The 19237-nt window shown below is 47.1% G+C and overlaps 1 protein-coding gene across 10 annotated transcripts in view; it reads left to right on the top strand.

Moving 5' to 3' along the window:
- LOC116853372 (brain tumor protein) overlaps positions 1-17073 on the top strand; it is a 79591-nt gene extending 62518 nt beyond the window's left edge. For 5 of the 10 annotated variants that reach the window (XM_032834440.1, XM_032834436.1, XM_032834438.1 and 2 more), the window contains 2 exons: positions 6853-6950; positions 13294-17073. In XM_032834440.1, the coding sequence (XP_032690331.1) occupies positions 13313-15853 (2541 nt within the window). In that variant the 5' untranslated portion in view covers positions 6853-6950; positions 13294-13312 and the 3' untranslated portion in view covers positions 15854-17073. The remainder of the gene's footprint in view (positions 1-6852; positions 6951-13293) is intronic. The other 5 variants (XM_032834445.1, XM_032834441.1, XM_032834442.1 and 2 more) reach the window with 1 other exon arrangement.
- The last annotated feature ends 2164 nt before the right edge of the window (positions 17074-19237 follow it).

Here is a 19237-nt window from a genome sequence, read left to right as displayed (position 1 = left end):
CTCTCTCTCTCTCTCTCTCTCTCTCTCTCTCTCTCTCTCTCTCTCTCTCTCTCTCTCTCTCTCTCTCATGAAATACTTGAAACAACTAACATTTACTTAAAAGCAGTACATATTTTTCTATATGTGGTTTTGTCATTCAAATATACGACTAGGGTATGATTTCATTATTCAAATATTTACTATCTAAAGTACTTACGTGACTCCATGTCTTTGTTGACAAAGAATCAAGGAATTTGTCAATGAAACACTCGCAGTTTGCTCGTTTCGTAAGCACGGTGTAGCGAATCGCTTAGTTTCTCCTTAAACCTAATGTATACATTCGCCCTTAGGCTACCCTTCGCCCGAAACCAGGAGCGAGTTACTAAACTCGCTACGGTATGATGCAGGTAATCCTAACGCGAGGCCATGTTCGTTACTTCACCGTGAGAAACAGTTCGCGCAACGAACCGCATTACAATTAGCAATTAGCATTGCGGCGGCCGTATGTTAATTAGAGTAATAACCGTGATACGGCCGAGCCGAGCCAGACTGGGCCGAAGTCGTCGTCTCACAGCAGCGCGCCTTCTTCTTAATCGCCTTTCGCGCCTGGAAAAATGCGCACGCCGACGATAAAACACGTTATTGTTAACTTCGGCCGGGGAAATTGCGACGCTGTGGGCGAGAGCGTTGAAATTCTCTGCAATCACATTAATTGCGGAAACGCGCGACGTGCGTCACGTGTTATTATCATTATTCTCTCCTCTCTGCGCGACGCTCTTTAAGCCGCAGCGTGGCGAAACGCTGGAAGAACGAACTTTAAATTATACACTGCAGTAAAACGTGCAAAGATTTTTTTTCCGTCTTTTTTTCATTAAGGTAAAAGTACCAATGTCCGGACGCTGATAACACCGACGCTCCTAACGCTCTTAATATAGAATATACAATTCGTGGTGCAGCCGCGATGTACAGGTAGAACTCGTCAAACTGAACACAACATTTCTCTGTTATTTCGCAAACAAGCACGTAAAATTTTGAGTTGTTAATCAAAGAAGATTAGTGAATGTTCACGTGCGATACGGTGAATGAGTTATGATGGCGGCGTCTATGTCGTCGTGTTTGTACATTAGGTCAAACTAAATGAAAAAGCTCTCCGCTATTTTGAAAATGACCACGTAGATATTTATTTATTGATTGAGAAAGATCGGCGTGATAATGCCTCAATCTTTAATTAATAACTAAAATAAATTCTTCTTTAATGAATAATTAAATATTTACACGTCGATTAATGTGAAAACATCTTTTTTTTTTATCGCGTTTCGATCACGTTACATCGGCACTCGTGAATTACGATCCTGCGGGTATATCGTAAGGTCCTTAAAATATATATATTGTGTATTGTGTATTGTGATCCTGCGGGTATATCGTAAGGTTCTTAAAAAAATATATATATATATATATATGTATATTGTGTAAGGTCCTTAAAAAACGTCCTCGATCATACAAGTGAGAGAATGACGCATGCGGGCGAGACATTATATTATCGCCCTCGATGCTTCCGTTTAAATGCGAACGTTCGTCGTCGCTCTTCAGAAAGGTTGGGTGTCCTCTCTCTTTTTTTTTCCTCTTCTTTCTTCTTTCATGAGGCGGACATACGGCGCAGCCGCGGTTTTAGCCTTAAGCGTCAAGTTTCTTTTTATATGGAACAGTAAAAAGCCAAAATGAAGAATGATAAGGATTTTATTGAGCCGTAGAAAAACGCAGTGCGCTCGCATCACATGTTATATGGGGCCGTGGGAGAGAGGGAGAGAGAAAGGTCGTGACACTTCTTACGTCGACGAACCTCAGCAGGCGTATTAAAAGATATTGAACTTACGTCGCGAAATTGAAATGTGTGTTTTACCAACTATTTTGTAGTTATTGCGACTGAAACTTTATTTGCAATAATTACGATATGTAGTTTGTAAAACTATATATATTATTGCGCAACATATACACAATATATGAAAATATATAAAATATAGCTTTAGTTGCAATAACTGCGAAATATAGTTCATCAGACTACATACATTGCAATTCTGCGTATAAAATTGTCGTATAGCCGTCATCTATATAAATTGCCATCACCGCGTTACTCTTTGGAAATCTATCTGGTGCAACACTCTATCTGGGGAATGTTCTTTTATACTCGACGACTTTCCAATGTGAGATTTGCAGCTGACAAGCGGCAACGCACACGTCACTCACGTAATAACAAAATTCACCTCTTGCTTCATTTCTCACGAGCGCAAAGTAGCAACGTAATACGTTAGATTCTCTTCGAAATCCTCCACATTCTCTTTATCCTCTCCTCTCTCGGTTCTCATTTCCCAGACAATTTTGACTCACGCGATGCGCGCTAGAGAGTTAATCACAGTAATCGGTCAATCGCAGACACAGCCGCGCTTAATTGCAGCGCGCTATAGCCAAACTTTTTATTCAAGTCCATGAATACCATGAATTCCTCGCGAATTTCGCGAGTCAGCGAGTGCATTGCACAGCGCGAATCTGTCTCCGCTGTCGCCGACCGCGCATTTAATCCAGATAGAGAACGAATCGTCGTCATTCAGCGTCGAGACTCCGCGAACTGCCAGCCTCCTCTTGTCTCCTTTCATAATCATTAGCGTTCCACAGGTGTGCGCGCCTTTCGTCGATGCCTCTTGTGAAGCTCTCCTCTCATCTCCTCTTCTCGTTACTCCTCCATATTCCTCCGCCTTTAAAATACACGCCTGTTCTCTTCTAGGGCTTCTTTTGCGCATTGAAACAACGTCGTCGTCGTGGTGGTGACCGTTATTCCGTAAATTTTCAAACGCATAAATGAGACGCGTTACAAGAATATCCATACACCCTGTCTTTTCCCCGTCATCACACTTGCCTGTGCCCTTTTTTCAGCTCGCTCGTTTACCGCGTTGGAATGTTGCGGCGCGTTCGACGTCGTCGTTATCGACGTTGTCCGACAGATATCGTATCGCGTTCCTCTGCACTACAAGCGCTATCATAATCGTCGGCGCGATTACAGGAGCTGCGAAGCGCGATGGCGTGACGCACGTAAACATACACGCTACGCATTTTTCAAGACGCACGACTTGCAACTTGTAATTGCGACCGCGCTCCGAGGTGGGTCGAGCACAACAAAACGCCCGCGCGCGCAATCTAACAAACAGAACCGGTCGCCTGTGAGTGCCTGTAGGAAGTACAGTAATCCCGCCCATTACGTGTCCCGGCCTAAGTCGGAACTAATCCACTCCCGACTAACGTACATATAATTTGAATAGAGACAGAGAGGAGAATGAGGAAGAGATTTCTTCCGCAATGTAAAAATTTTCCGAGATACGCGAATATTTATGAAGATATAAACGCGGTCGTGAAACGTATTCTTCCTTGCACTCTCTTTTTGTCCTGTTTTTTCCCCTCCTTTTAATCTTTTAAATTTCTTATTTCGAGAAACGTGCGATCGATTGCACGGCCGGGAGTGATACATGTGAAAGACGCGTCAGCTTCGATCATTTACATTATGGAAATACGTTGCTCGGGTGACGTGATTTTAGGAGAGCGCTGTTAAGACGTATCATCTCATTGTTAATTCAACAAAAATCGAAATCGTCGTTTACGAGCTCGAAACGTTGAAGAATATGCGCGAGAAAGGAGAAATTATGCGCACATTCGAACGGGGTCTGTCGCCTCGACAGAGCGACGACGAAGTGTGCGACATGCCAACCGGCCGAGAGACCGATCCGAGACTTTTGAAGAGCGACTTTAATTACTTGATGGTCTTAATTGAAATCTTACTTGAGGAGAGAGGCACTTCAGGCCTGTTTCTGAAATTAATGGCTTCCGTTCTCCCACGTCATGCACGTTCGCACGTCACCCCGACGTCGTCGTCGTACGTGACAATCATCGATACGACGCGATTGTTTGCTTCGGAGTGACCGTTATCCATCACAGGGTTACAGCGCTAATGGACAAGTCACTCGTAACGATTGCATGCATCCTAATTACATAATCGTCAAGTGCATCACGTAAGTTCGTCACTGGGCGGAGGATTTATTGGCATTCGTATCTTTCAAACTATGTCGTCCCGATTGAACGCCGTGTCGTCTGATAATACTGTGTTAGATTGCAAATAATTCTCAAAGTGAAAAGATTCGAGTTGCAATTCGTGAATAGTTTTGAGAGAGTTTTGAGATGAGCGTTAATTCAATATATCAACGTAATGTTGTTTTGGCTATTCTACACTAAGTTCGTATTTGTCATTCCTAAACGCGTTAAAATAACACAGTTTTATGTATAAATTCCATGTAATGCAAAATTTGAAACTTACATGTGTACATTCTTGGTGATATATTTTATATATAAAGTGTACAGAAGTTGTGTCATTTGTTGACGTATTTACCTTGTTTGTTGAATTTGTGTGTGAACTTAGAATGAATAGATCGAGACACGGGAAGTGCGTTAAATTTGACACAAAATTATTTGCAGCGCATAGAAAATTCACAAAGGGTCTGGAATCGAGAATTTGGCAAGAGCACTTTCGCGCGCGAATCATCAACGTCACGTTACAATTACTAATTTTATTTCCCAGCTTTTACCCGATAGCGCCGCAAAATTGCAAATAATTCGACATTCAAAAATTCGTGCCGCAGTTTGCGAAACACTTTCAACGGGTGTGTGTGTGTAAGCGATTCGGGCGTCGAAAAATCGAGGAGGGCATTTTCGCATCCGAGAATTTCGGCCAATTCCAGTGACTATCGCGATTATTAAACGTAGATTCGCGCGGAGATAATTTTAGGGTCGGATGCGAAGTAGGAGAGAGACATTGATCGAAGTGACCGAGCCAAGGGCGTTGCAGACTGCAGGATCGTCGCAGCGGTATCGTGAGAGGGATCAGGATCGATTTTGATCGCGGTGATGTGCCGTTTCGTGCGAAACGTTCGGAGGCCGCGCGCGAAAACAATTCTGCCAATGTAGCGCCCCTTAGACGTGCGATTTATCCGACCCACCCACATTGCCGTGCGATTTAACGAGCCGTCGTGTAACGGTCGCTTAACGATGATTCAGAGACCGGTCAAATGGTGCTTGAACCTCTCATCCTCCCTTCCGCTCTCTCTCTCTGTCTCTCTCTTTCTCCCTCTCTCTCTCTCGCTCGCTCTCTCTCTCTCTCTCTCTCTCTCTCTCTCTCGCTCTCGCTCCCTCTCTCTCTCTTTCTCTCTCTCCTCGCCTTTGATATACGCGTCACACCGCTCGGTCGTTTCCACTCTATGGGCTTCTATGGCATACCGCTCTCAAGCGCTAGTCTCGCCGACCAAGAACTCGGAGGAACGATACCCACCGGCGGGAAATGGCCACAGTAACCTCCTTGGTTTTCCGCGTTCGATAATCAACGTTTTTGCGCCGCGTCCGGCTTCTTCTTCCAGCGTACATTACATTCATTTGGCGGGGCACCGATAAATGCATGTGTGCGTGTGCCATCGCTCATTGAGCTAATAACGTTAACACTTACTTCTCATTTGTTATATGTTAGACAATCGATCTTTCCTTCCTGTGCAATTATCTTTCAAGAGCTTGCTCGTGTAAAAGATACGGCACACTCAGGGGACACATGTTTATTCGGTGGTTATTAATAACACATGTTTATAAATATTTATCTATAACTCAAATTCTTTTATCAACATGGAAGAGTAACATGGAAGAGTAACTTTTCACATGGAATATTAAGGCTTTAAACAGATATATAATGTATAATCTCTTGATAATCATTGAAATCAAATATTTTCTTCCTCTCAAATATTTGTTTTCTCAATCTACTTGTATCGTTTCGATGATGAAAGATTCCTCATGAACTCCGCCGGTCGAGAACTAACTCTCCTCGCGCTGCAGTTGATCATAAAGCGGAATTAACATGATGACTCACGGGCAGATACTATCATTAATATACTGTTGGCCGATCGCTGTTTGCAGCGATCAGACGAAGCGATAACTCGCGTTAATGCGCGAATTACCGCGTCTTTCGGAATCTCCTCATCGTCATGAAGCGATCTCTATTCCAGCAGAGGGAACATATGTTCCGAGATATTAATGCATTCTCGTTACCGCGAATAATAGGCTGACAAAGTCGTCGGGGAGTGTCATCGATGTGTCCATACACGAGATCGATACTGCGATTCCGCGTATGACCTTCCGCCAGCGAGAGGTGGTAGGTAGAGAAGTTGTAGGTTCGCAGTACAGTGACCTCTCCTCGGTGTGATTCCGCGCGTACAACGTCGTCCGCGTAGCATCGTAACTCCGCGCTCGTAAACCTCGACGGCGAAACGACCGGCACTTCCGGAAAGCACGACGCTGATGCACTTTAGGGGTCAAGATGCATCATCAGAGGGTTACGTTCTGACGTCCGGAGAACTTCTCGCAGCCTCCATTCGTGGAATGCGTCTCGCTCGATTGAAAATTTAGGACAATGTTGGGATGAGCTCCGCCGCTAACGAGCGGAGCTAAGAAACACAAAGTCGCACGATTCTCTCTTTTCTGCAACTTTGCCGCCAAGGCGCGCGATTATTGGTTTGTGCTCGGCATCTTAAAATTGAGAAACTTACAAAAAGTAATCGTTCAATTGAGTTTCTAAGAAGAACGCGATCATTCTTAAATGATTTTTGTTAACGCAAAAGCAACAAATCGATACCGTGCATTTTCTCACTTGTGATGTATTTGTCAAAAAAATCTCCTAGATTTGTCAAAAAAATTACTTAGATTTCTTGTATAAAATTACAAAGAATTTATAACATTAATAAGATTAACTTTATACTAAAAATTTTTAATTCATCTCTTCAAAATTTTGATTTACAGATTGGTACTGTTTTCATCGTTTTGCAAATTGAATTATTAGCGACTTTGTGAGTCACTGATTACGTGAAGACAAAAACTCGTGGACAGGACTTTGTATCGTAAGTAAATTATTATTGTATTATTTGAGCGTATTATGTCAGAAAATGACCGATTTCTCCAAATATTAAGCCGGAGCGAGTTTTGCTGCAAGAAAACCTCTCATTCACCACGATCTTGGGACGAGAATTTTCCACTCGTTAGAAATCCTTCGACGTGTTGGGAGACCTAAACGATCTCGTTACAAGCACTTCCGTTTCCGTTCCCGGCGCGGCACGCAGACACGATCGATCTGACGTCTGGTAGGCTTCCGTCTCGTTCTCTCTTTCTCTGCAGCTTGAAATATTCTTTCCTTCTAGGATCAAAATATATTTCTTTCTGCTTAATAATACAGCTTCAAAATATTGCGCCTTTTCCAACTAAACGTAAACTTTTTGTTATTTCTTTAATAATATTTTATTTGTATCGGTTTAATTTATATATATGTATGTGTGTATGTAGATTTTTTATACGATCAATTTGTTGCCTTTATTTTAACAAAAATCGTTGGAATAATTAAACTTTCAAAGAGCCAAATTGATCAGCTACACTTTCTACAAGTTTTTTAATTTTGACAAGTGTTCTCGTGAAACGAAGAAATGCACAAAAGAGTGGAGTTAATCAGTTTAATTTCTGAGAGATTCAAATTCCCCTCACGTAGCATTCTCTATTACTTTTTCCAAGCCCAAACATTTCGAGAGCACCAGCGAAACATACCAACAACATAGTACAAGATTTTAGTTAAAATATCAGTCTCTTTATTTCTTGTTTCGTGTTCAGGGAGATCTCAAGTAGTAGTAGTTCAGGGAGGTATTAAATATTGAAAGAATTTTTATCGAAAGATGTATAACTGGAAATTAGGTGCCGGAGATATAAAGATAAAAATTATAATTAAACTACACACACACACACACACATCTTAATCGAGTAATTTTATTCGATCAATAAAAAAAACGCTCCACAAATGAAAAACTGACCGTGAAAAGAACTGAGCAGCTGAAGAAATTCAGACGCTCGCGTGTTGCATGATATACGCACTCACGCAGCCCCGAAGAACCCTCTTAAAATTCCAGTTTGTTTTAAAACATTTTTATACCGTGCACCGCGTTTCAGTCTTCCCCTCCCCCTGCCACAGTTCTCCGAAGCGCTCTCCTAATTGTTTCCAACAGAGCGCACGCACTTATCGACGTCTATATTTCTCCAAATATTGTTTTCGCGCGCGCGCGCGCGCACGTATCACATATCATTGTTAAATATACAAGGCCTCGAGGGTCCCCGAGAGCTCCAAGGTGCAATAAATTTCTCCCTCCGTCCATCTCGCTCGGTTTCGCGTTCGTTCGCCCACCTTTCCCATAACCACAGCGCACCACAGCCGTTACCAATCCGTCTGCGGCGCAGGCCGATGGCCTTTTCGCCCGCTTCGTCTGTCGCATCTCGTTCCTTGTTCCTCGCAACGTGACTATACTATCGCCACCGCCGCCGCTGCCGCCTCCACCACCGCCGCGACTGCCGCCGCCGCCGTGCCGTGTATCGATCGCGGTCGATGCTCGCCCGTCGAGTGAAATAACGTTAATCAAACGAGGATGGAGGGGGCGGGTGATGGCCGCTCCCCTCGTTTGGGGCTGAAGAATCATCCGGCAGTGACATTGAAATTACTGGGCGGAATACACGCGAGGATGTACAGATGCCGGGTTACACGTTCGACGTGCAATAGTTGCCGACGTCGTGAGCATCCTTGATTCTGGGGTTCTCAATCTCGCGGAGATCTCGCGGGCATTCATCCGTGAGACCTGCGGTCACGCTGAGAGCAAGAAATGGTTATTACAACTGAAATTATAGTTACTTGTGACCTCATATTTATCAGTTGTTCCGACACGAAAATGGCAATAGCAATATGCATTAGCGTATTATTTCAATATTATAGTAGGATTAAATTTAAAAAATGATTTTTCTTCTCAATTATAATTTATAGTAATTTTGTTCTTTATGTAATCACAGTTAGAAATACCAAACATTTTTTCTCATTTAATGCGTCGATCAAAATCTGTAGGTGGTTTTCCAGAGATAGTAGGAGATATCGGGTTGTCTCCTAAAGACGTTGTGACAGCTCGAGGACGCGCCAAGAGCTCGAGAAGACGAGCGTCGATGTTGAATTTCAAGCAAGCTGCAACCTTCGCTGAATTACACGGTGTCGAATTTACGTCGAGAAACAATGCGGGACGAAGAATTCACGAACGCTACGGTGCTGTATGTGAACTCCTCTCGCCGTCGTGAAAGAGAACGCGTATCTTCCCGAGGAAACATTGCAAGACTAAGTCTCGAGGAGGATGACGAAAAAATTCGTGTAACCGTGATGTTTACAGACGTGGCGGCTCGCGAAAATTTTGACTCGATCAGAGGAGCTCTCTCTTTCTCTCTCTATCTGTCTGTCTGTCTCTCGTTCTATTTCTCACGAGAGAATAAGGGCAACCGTGGGGCACTTGTTTTGAGAGGGAAATTTTTGCGGGACCTCGCTGTTCGTCTGCGATGATCATTTCTGCATTCGTCCCAGCGAGTTCCTTCCTGATCATCCTGTAGAAAAGCACGCACCGTCGCCGCCACTAGAGCCGCTACGAAGGGCGATGCACCAACAGTTACCGTTCCCGAGGGGCGGTTGCCGGTTCCCCCTGGTTCTCTCTCCGCACCACCATCACCTCCACCACCACCACTGCCACCACTACTACTACCACTACCACCACCACCACCACTACCAGCACCACCACACCAGCGGTACGAGTGGCAACGGACTCGACCCTCGACGGAACAACCCTGGTCGAAGGGTTGGGGCGGTCGATGCAGCGTTTCCATGGAAACCAGACGCGCCGTCCGCCACCCCTTCCCACGGTGCATTCAACCGAGGGGCTGCGATCCGCGTTCGAAAATGCAACGGTACCTCGATAACGGGAATTATCCTCGCCAAGGACACGTTGCCGCGCGCTCGCTTCCTCTCCTTGATCCCCGGAGCATTTTTTATTCAACGCGCGCGTAGGGAAAGAATTAACTCGTTATAGATCGCCGCGGCGTACTGTGTGATTTGTCACACTTATACAATGGTCCTTGGAAATAGCCCGCTTTTTTCTCTCTTTCCTTCCTCTATTAACAATCTTCGACGAACGAGGTGAATGTACGTTAAAAGGCAGATGTTAAGATGAACGGAAAAAAAAGAGAGAGGGAGAGAGAATATGCGACGGATGAGACTGCAAAGTCCGCTCAACGTGTCGCGGATTTTATCTCGAAAAATAAATGCGCGTGCAAGCAAGCGGGAAAATGTAGTCAAAGCTTCTGTAACTTGTTTGTTGTGTACACAGGATACTCACAGGACAACGTGCACTATAAATGGAGCCAACTTCCGTGACGACTACGCTTTAAGGAGTCGTGATCGCCGTTTCTCCCGTCACAGGCGAAACTGATCCGCGTTCCACGCTGTTCCTCAACTCAATTTGATAATCAATTGATGATAATACAGAATTTCAACGAATTTAAAATGACACGCGAAAGAATTTCGCCTCGATACTTCCACGAGCTCGTGTTACCTTCTTTATGCAAAAATCCACACAGACACAAATCCAACAGTCTTACAGGTTGACAATGAATGAACCGGATTGAATTAGCTTGACAATGAACGAACCGAACGCGTTTCGGTTGAAAGAAGCAGGATTTCTGGTTCTTATGAGACAAATTCGATTATAGGATTCAGGAATTCTGTCAACCTTTAACCAAAAGATTCGATTCGTTTATTGTCACGTTACATTGAAAAAAGTATGTTTGGTATTTGTAACCATAATCACATAGAGAAATAATTACTATAAATTATAGTCGTGAAATCTATTTTTTCATTAAATTCTATTATAATGTTAGTAATAATAACTTTATATGCGTATCATTACTATTGTTTTACTACAAAAGATATAGTTGGAGCCAAGAATAACTGTAATTTTAGTTATATCAACTAACTTTTTCTCTCAGTCCAATTCAAACTTTTGTTTTTATGTACGTACGAAGAAGACAATCATACCCAGACAAACTTTTATGATTATCCCCAGAGACACACAATGGATGATGGAAACTTTAAAATTTTCTCAATTATATTTACGAAGAAAATGTAGTGTATCAAATTAATTATTGAGTTTACTTCACAAAATAGAGTAAATTCTTTGTTGCGTCGATGCAGCAAGAAATGTATTGAAACTTATATCTCAATTTTTCTGTATTACGTTTTACATAACGCGCGCGCATTGTTTTTAATCAATTTTGATAAGTTTTTTCATATTTTTACTTTGGTATATTCTGTGATAGATATGAGTGATGCAGGAACCACACTCATAAGGGGTGCACAATCTGTACAAATCGATCAGTAGAGTTACTGCAAAATTTACGCAAACTTGTTTTTTTTTTTCTATCCGCGTGGTCGTCGAAAGACAATACATTTTAACTCGCCGGGTTGAAAACATCTCGCGCGCGATATTTTAGTTCACTTTATTTTGTCCTCTTTTATTTTATTTCTCTTTTTGCTTTTTTACTCCAGATTTATTTCACGTTCTTTTTTTTATTTCTCGCGCGCGATACAATGGCGCACGGGTTCACTCTCGGCGAGGAGTTCGTCGCACGCTCTCCTCGCGACTTCTTCGGCCTCGGTATGTTAAACGCGGCTTTCCGGCGACCTCGGCTCCACGTACGCTTCCCTCAGGAGCGTTCACCTTTTATCTTGGGAGTTAATCGAAATTCTTGCACGAAGACGGCGTGGTCGCGCTCTCGCACTCGCACTCGCGCGGATGCTCGCTAGCATAGAAACTTTTCAGAAGCGTTTCCTGGAGCCGAGAGCAGATGTTCTTTGTTCTTCGTCTCTCTTCACTCGTCTCTGCCGCTTCTTCGCGGTCGCCTCTCTGTCTCGTTCTCTCTTTCTGCCTCTTCCCTCTCTCTCTCTCTCTCTCTCTCTCTTTCATGTTACTCCCTATGTCAGCTCGGTACTTTGATCGTTTATCTCTTACTCAACTAAAAGAAAAAAGCTACTAAAGATAACTCCGTGCAATTATTTTTCCTATGAAAATCCCCTAACGCCGCACGTCCGGATTTTGCTCGGGAAACCGTATCATTGCGTAGACGGATCTTCACACGTTGAGGTTCTTGAAAAGTGCCTTCCAGCTATCTCTATCTTTTCTCCTGCCCCTTCCTTCCCACCCTCTCCCTCTCTCTCTTTCTTTGTCTTTCCTTCCTTCCACCTTCTCGGGCGTTTTATCTTCTTCGCTGCTGCTCCTCCTCCTTCCGAGCGTGGAAAAGCGAGCGTGTCGTCGCACGGTACCCGATAAATTCGCTCGGCCGGGTAGGAGAGAAGTACGATAACCTTCGCATTCGTGACCTTGGACTCGCGCGCGGTCTATACCAGTCTTCCCTCGTTCTTCCTTTTCCTCTGCCGGCGGCGTGCGTCTTTCTCTTCTCTTCCCTTCGTCGTCCCCTTGGCTCGCCGATCTCTTTCCTCTTCTAGCTGCCAGGTGAAACATGGCCGTCCGGCTCGAGCGATTTAATTAGAAGGACAAGGCTTCTCCTCGTCGCGCGAACCGCCGCGAATATAACTGCTACGCGCATCACGGGGTGTTGGAGAGGGTTGAAGGGAAGAAGAGAGAGAGAGAGAGAGAGGGAGAAGGATCAGCGTTGTACGCGTGGGAATCGCAATAAAGGGCACCACCGAGATAGGAAACGTTCGTAATAGCGATTACGCACAACGACCACGATGAGAAAGAAAGAAATATAGAAAGAGACAGAACTCCTGCTACGGGGGAAGGGGGGGGGTGATCGATAGCTGAACATTATCATGATGTTATTACTGGTATTACCGTATTAATATCATAGACATTGCCGCCGATGGCTAACGAAACAATACGACATATTGCCTTGCAACCAAGAAAATCTCACGACGGTGCTTTCGTTACTTTTAGCGGAGCGCCGCGTTATTAGCGCGTCAATGTATCGTACAAGCGGGATGAATTGAACGTAGTCGATGTTATATATCGCGCTAAGCCAACAGCGCGATGTGCTAACATCGGTGACGTTTTAATAAGGGCTTAACGCCGATCGATGTTGGCAAGTCGGAAGTACGAGCGAACGAAATGAGCTCAACGCTGCGGAATACTTATCACGATGTAAGGATATATCAGAACGTAAAAGCATCGCGCTATAACGATGTACAAAATAAAATCCTTCTCGAAGGACGACAGTGCACTCTCGATCGAGAGTCGTCACTCTCTTAGTGACGTTGCGTCAATAGAATAACCGACATCATGCAGAGATAACGAGGGCGTACTAAAAGATCTGTAATTTTTCTGCTTGCAGGGATGCCGGTTGACTGAAGATGGCCTCGCCGACAGACTCGCTGGGATCGCGCGCGAATTCCATCGGGTCCCTGAACTCGCTGTCCCCTTTAACGGTGAGCGGTAGTTCGCCGCCCGCGAGCGACTCGGCGATCTGCGACGTCGACAGCTGCGACCTTTGCTTCGACGCACCGAAGTCGAGTGAGGGTTGCCCGCGTTGCCGTCTAGGAAGCACCGTCCGCTGCACCGGCTGCAAGTTCAACTCTGACTCCGACGCTGTTGCACATTGTCTTGACTGCGCGAATTTTCTCTGCTCACATTGCGTTATGGCGCATCAATTCATGCACTGCTTCGAGGGTCACAGGATATCCACCCTTGAATCCAAGCTGGAGACGGTAAGCGGTGGCAGTAGCTGCGGCACGACCACCACGACTACAGAATTGTCCAAGTGCACCAACGGCAGCAACGCTGGCAGCGGCGGCGGTGGCGGTGGTGGCGGAGGTGGCGGCGGCGGCGGCGGTAGCGGCGGCGGTGGTGGTGGCAATGGCAACAATGGCGGTAACGGCGGTAGCAACAATCTAGTAATAAACGGCAACGGTAACAATGGCGGCAGTGCCGAGAAGATACACTATTGTTCGCGACACAAGCAAGAGGTGCTCAAGTATTTCTGCCGCAGCTGTACCACCCTGGCCTGCAAAGAGTGCTCGTTAACCGACCACACGGGACCTCTGCACGACTGCGGCCATGTCTCGGAAGTGGGCCCGCAGCAGCTGGAAACGGTGGTACGGCTCGTTCAAGAGTGCCGCGCGAAGGCGGCGGATGCGCGCGCATCCATCAAAGCGGCGGATCAGAACTCGGCGCATCTGCAGAAGCAATACCAAAAGGCGCAGAGCGAGATCAACGAGACCTTCCTGTTTTATCGATCGATGCTGGATGAACGTAAACAAGAGCTGCTGAAAGAACTCGAGTCGGTGTTCTCGTCGAAGCAGCTCTCCCTCAACATGATCACGCAGAAAGCCAACGAGATGTCCGACAAGATCCTGCAGACCTGCGACTTCGTCGAGCGCGTCACCAAGTACGCGCATATAATCGAGGTGCTGATGATCAAGAAGATCCTCGACTCGAAGCTGCAACAACTGCTCAATTACACGCCCGACATCGCCAGCCAGAGCGCGGATTTCGAGTTCGTGAGCAACTACCAGGCGATACAGGTGGGCGTGAGGAACACCTTTGGTTATGTGCGAAGTAACAGCGAGAGCAACGCCGGTCCGATCGGCAAGCAGCCACCAATCGCGCGGCCCACCGCGCTCTCGAGCAACGGCATCGGCAGCGGCAGTAGCATCAGCAACGGGCCGGGCAGCGCGAGTTCATTGGGTGGCCTCTTACTGGATCGGTCCTACAGCAACGGCCTGATCTCGTCGAGCTTGAGCTGCGGCTCGTCCTCGTCGCCATCGTCGATCGACACCATCAGCACCGTCATTACCAAACGGTTCAGTTCGGCCAACAGCCTCGGCCCATTCTCCACACCGATCAGCGACGTGAGCCTCAACGGGATGAACGCGAACTCGTACGAGAAGTGGAGCAACGGTGGTAGCGACGGTTATCCGGTAGTAACGACTAACGACCACTTCGCGATGCCCACGGCGGTGGCCGTGGCGGCAAACGCGGCACCCGGCGAATCCGTCCTCGATCTCACATCGAAGTTGATGTCCGCGACTGCGATATTCCCGCCCAAGTCGCAGATCAAACGGAACAAGATGATCTATCATTGCAAATTCGGCGAATTTGGCGTGATGGAAGGTCAATTCACGGAGCCGTCGGGGGTCGCGGTGAACGCGCAGAACGATATCATCGTTGCCGACACCAACAACCATCGCATCCAGATCTTCGACAAGGAAGGCAGGTTTAAGTTTCAGTTTGGTGAGTGTGGCAAACGAGATGGTCAGCTGCTCTATCCTAATCGTGTCGCTGTCGTTAAGACGTCCGGCGACATCATAGTTACCGAACGCTCGCCCACCCATCAGATACAGATCTACAACCAATATGGCCAGTTCGTGCGCAAGTTCGGCGCGAACATTCTGCAGCACCCACGCGGCGTCACAGTCGACTCTAAGGGACGAATCGTGGTGGTGGAGTGCAAAGTGATGCGCGTCATCATCTTCGACCAGTCCGGCAACGTGCTGCAGAAATTCGGCTGCTCGAAGCACCTTGAGTTCCCGAACGGCGTCGTGGTGAACGACAAGCAAGAGATCTTCATCAGTGACAATCGCGCGCATTGCGTCAAAGTCTTCAATTACGACGGTGCTTATCTTCGCCAGATCGGTGGTGAAGGTGTCACCAATTACCCGATTGGTGTGGGCATCAACGGCGTGGGTGAGATACTGATAGCGGACAATCATAATAACTTCAATCTGACGATCTTCACGCAAGAGGGTCAGCTGGTGTCCGCCCTCGAAAGCAAAGTAAAGCACGCGCAATGTTTCGACGTGGCTCTCATGGACGACGGCTCGGTCGTATTGGCCAGCAAGGACTATCGGCTGTACATATACCGCTACGTGCAAGTGCCGCCGATTGGTATGTAGACCAACGATGCGTCGCGACGACGGCGATGATCTCTGTGCCCCGACGCCGACGCTCCTAATAATCATGCCATCCTCGCCGTTCCTCTTTGTCGTTGGGCGGCCATGGGATCGTCATCATCAGCAGCACGATCTCCTCGTCGATCTTTCTTTTCACTGACGCTCGTCTGTCTTCTACTTATCCTACTCCACCAACAATGCTCGTGCGCTCAGCTCACCATCACCATCGTCGTCACCGTCATCTGCCCATCGCCCTCTTCTTCATCCGCCCCACCCATCATCACCGACAACACCAGCAGACGTTTCATCAACCACCGACTATGAGGAGAGAGAGAAAGAAAGGGAGGGAAAGAGAGAAACGCGCGTTACGACGCGCAAGACATTGAGTGTGTATCGTGTCTTCGCGGCAAGAGCGGAGAGATAAGAAGAGTTAGAGAGCAAGAGAGAGAGCCTTCTCGCGCCGGAGGAACTTCCCAAGCCGCTCCTGTGTACTTCTGGCGAACTACGGACATCATCGATGGTATGCGAGAAAGCACCGCGTGCGCTCCTCTTCGATATACGCACCCTCCTCGCGAGTCTCCGCGAGTGCTCTTCTTCTTTGTGCCGTGCGCCCGCGTCACATGGCCCCAACGACGTGGGTGACGCGTCCTCGCGACGTTGGATCTCGAAGAGCCGCGATGAAAGAAAGAGTGAGAGAGAGAGAGAGAGAGAGAGAGAGAGAGAAAGAGAGAGAGAGAGGACGTAAATCACAGAGCCCTGGTCCCAACTATTCGCGCGCTCGCGTGCGTGCGCACCTTTCTTCGCGCGTATGCGCCCCAATATGCGCGTGCGCACAAAAAAAAAGAAACTTACTTGTTAATGTTGTTAATACTGAAAATACTGTTGTTGTTGTTTAGTTGTAGAGCTCGCCGCCGCTAGTCACTTCCCTCTCGCCTTGCCTCCCTTCGCTCCTCCTCCCTTCGCATACGTACACGTACACACACATACACGCTCATATCCACACAACTTTCATACTCCCATCTGCCCCAGTTTCGCACTAACTAACCAACGATCTTCTCTCTCTGAGACACCTTCGATTCGACAATCAACACCGAGAGGCGCGTTTCCATTCGTCGCGAAGCACCCTCGGCAGTCGAAATTTTCGCTTTCGGCCGCCCTCGTCGCTCGCACGTACACGTGCGCTCTGGTCTTGGAATCATCAGCGCAGAGTTCAACTCCCTTCCGTCTTCAGCACAGGGTACTGATCGATCGAGGACGACCGAGTCTATGTTACGGTCGTTCGCGTTCGACACGTTTACGGCGCAAGCCGCGCCCGAAATCTCGCCAAGATCCTGAGGAACGCCAAAATTTGTCCCGCCAAAATTGCCTATTTAATCGCTCTCTTTCTCTCTCTCTTTCTCTTTCTCTCTCTCTAGGTTTCTCTTCAAGCAGATTGAGAGAGAGAGAGAGAGAGAGAGAGAGAGAGAGAGAGAGAGAGAGAGAGAGAGAGAGAGAGAGCTCCATTATGGGATTCAACGGTCCGCGCCAACTTCTCGAACAGATCCGATCTCGCACGTCCCACGGGACACGAAAGTGATCCTTCGTTTACTCAAACTAACCGTCATATACTGTCAACACCGCATACAACACACACACACATGCGTGCACACACAAACATAAGTCACTCTCTCTCTCAGCGATACACATGTCGATGACACACACGTTGTTCGTCGCGTCGATTGTCCAAGTGTCTGGATTGTTTGATCTTGCGGCGTATATACGAGCAGTCAAACTAATCCGCACACTAATCAACGTGACCACCTTCGCGACGGCGTTCGTTTTCCAAACTGTGTTCGTGCGTACGAATAATTGTCTGGCTCCGATCGGCACGAGACGCCAAACAATTAATCCTCACGTCGCCGACGCAACGTTTACCCAACGAGCTTGAGCTTTGCACAACGCACAAAACCCCTGTTCGAATCCGTGGGACTTTGGATGATTCGTGCGCATATGCTCCAACAACGATTTCACACTGATTGCTTAATCGAATCTCGCGTATGGATTTATATTCGCATTACGACGAAATTGATTAGCTCGGCGTTTTCTATCAAATCGCCGCCGGTTTCATAGGGACTCGCTTCGCCGTTCTCTCTATAGAATTAGCGGAGATTCTACAGAATACGGTTGCTTTCCTCGTAACATTCAAACCTCAAACGTGTCGATAATCGGAGATCATTAGAAATCGCGAAATAGAGAGAGAGAGAGAGAGAGAGAGAAAGTAACGATCGATTAATTAGGAATTGTCGCGCGAATCGTCCCGCGGATCCGGAACTCGCGAGAGACGTCGCAGATCGGACGATGTCCCGTCGTTGAATTTTCCACTCGAGCCACCTCCTTCCGTCCTCTTTTGAACTATCACAGTCTTTCCTTCATTTGTACAACCATCATCCGACGATCTCCCGCGGAAACTCGTCACGAGGTGCATCCTGCAATCACGACAGCCGAATGTATTTGCACATATATGCGCGTACATTCGCTTCTCTCGTCTCTTCGATTCGATTGGTTGCTGCCGGTTAATTTTGCTCGGTTCATCTCGTTCCTACTCACTCTTTGCTCTTATTCAACCCAGCGACGCGCTTCATTCCGCGGACTTGAATTTGTCGAGCCGCGTTAAATTCTCAGCCTTCACCGGACGCGTTTACTTTCGTAACAGCAAGCTTTCGTAACACCCACTGCATTCATTGTTCGAAGAGATACACATTCCCGGTATTCTCCGAAACGCCAACCATCAGGAACGAGCTTGCGTTCTTTCGAGCAGAAGGTCGCGAACTCTCGTCGAGTAGCTCGAACGCGAGTAATCGACGAAGAATGATGGTTGCTCGGTGCTCGCGGGGACAGAAATCGTCGAGGGGCTCACCCAGAGAAGTCGGGATAGCGTAGTGTCGCAAGCTGTCGCAATCTTGAGAAAGGTGCGCTGGAAGAATGCAGCGGAGTAGGGCGTTCCACACATACACACAAATATACATCACACAGAGGGTGTCTGATCATACCCTGCGCGTAAAGGAAAACCGATAGCGCGCGGGCGCGCGCGTACATCAAGGGTACGTCGGGGAGCACGCTACTTAGCGCTACGCGTCATTCTATCCTTGCTGTGCATCCAGAGAGCGACAAAGATAGAATTGACGCGTTTCCAGAACGCGCCCTAAGCGTGCTCCACGTTGTTACTGCGAAGCTCTGTTCCCGGCTCACCTTTTGCAGCAGAATGACGCTAGCCGTCGATCACGGCCGTTCTCTGTCATGGTCAGCTGCTATCGCTGTCAACAAACGAAAGCGAGCGAGCGAGCTAGAGAGAGAGAGAGAGAGAGAGAGAGAGAGAGAGAGAGAGAGAGAGAGAGAGAGAGAGAGAGA

This window comes from Odontomachus brunneus, unplaced genomic scaffold (genome assembly GCF_010583005.1).
Source record: "Odontomachus brunneus isolate Ranch 3 - 2012 unplaced genomic scaffold, Obru_v1 Obru_scaffold_311, whole genome shotgun sequence".
NCBI lineage: Eukaryota > Metazoa > Arthropoda > Insecta > Hymenoptera > Formicidae > Odontomachus > Odontomachus brunneus.
The sequence above is the reverse complement of the archived record's forward strand: the minus strand, read 5'-3'. Positions and strand labels throughout refer to the sequence as shown.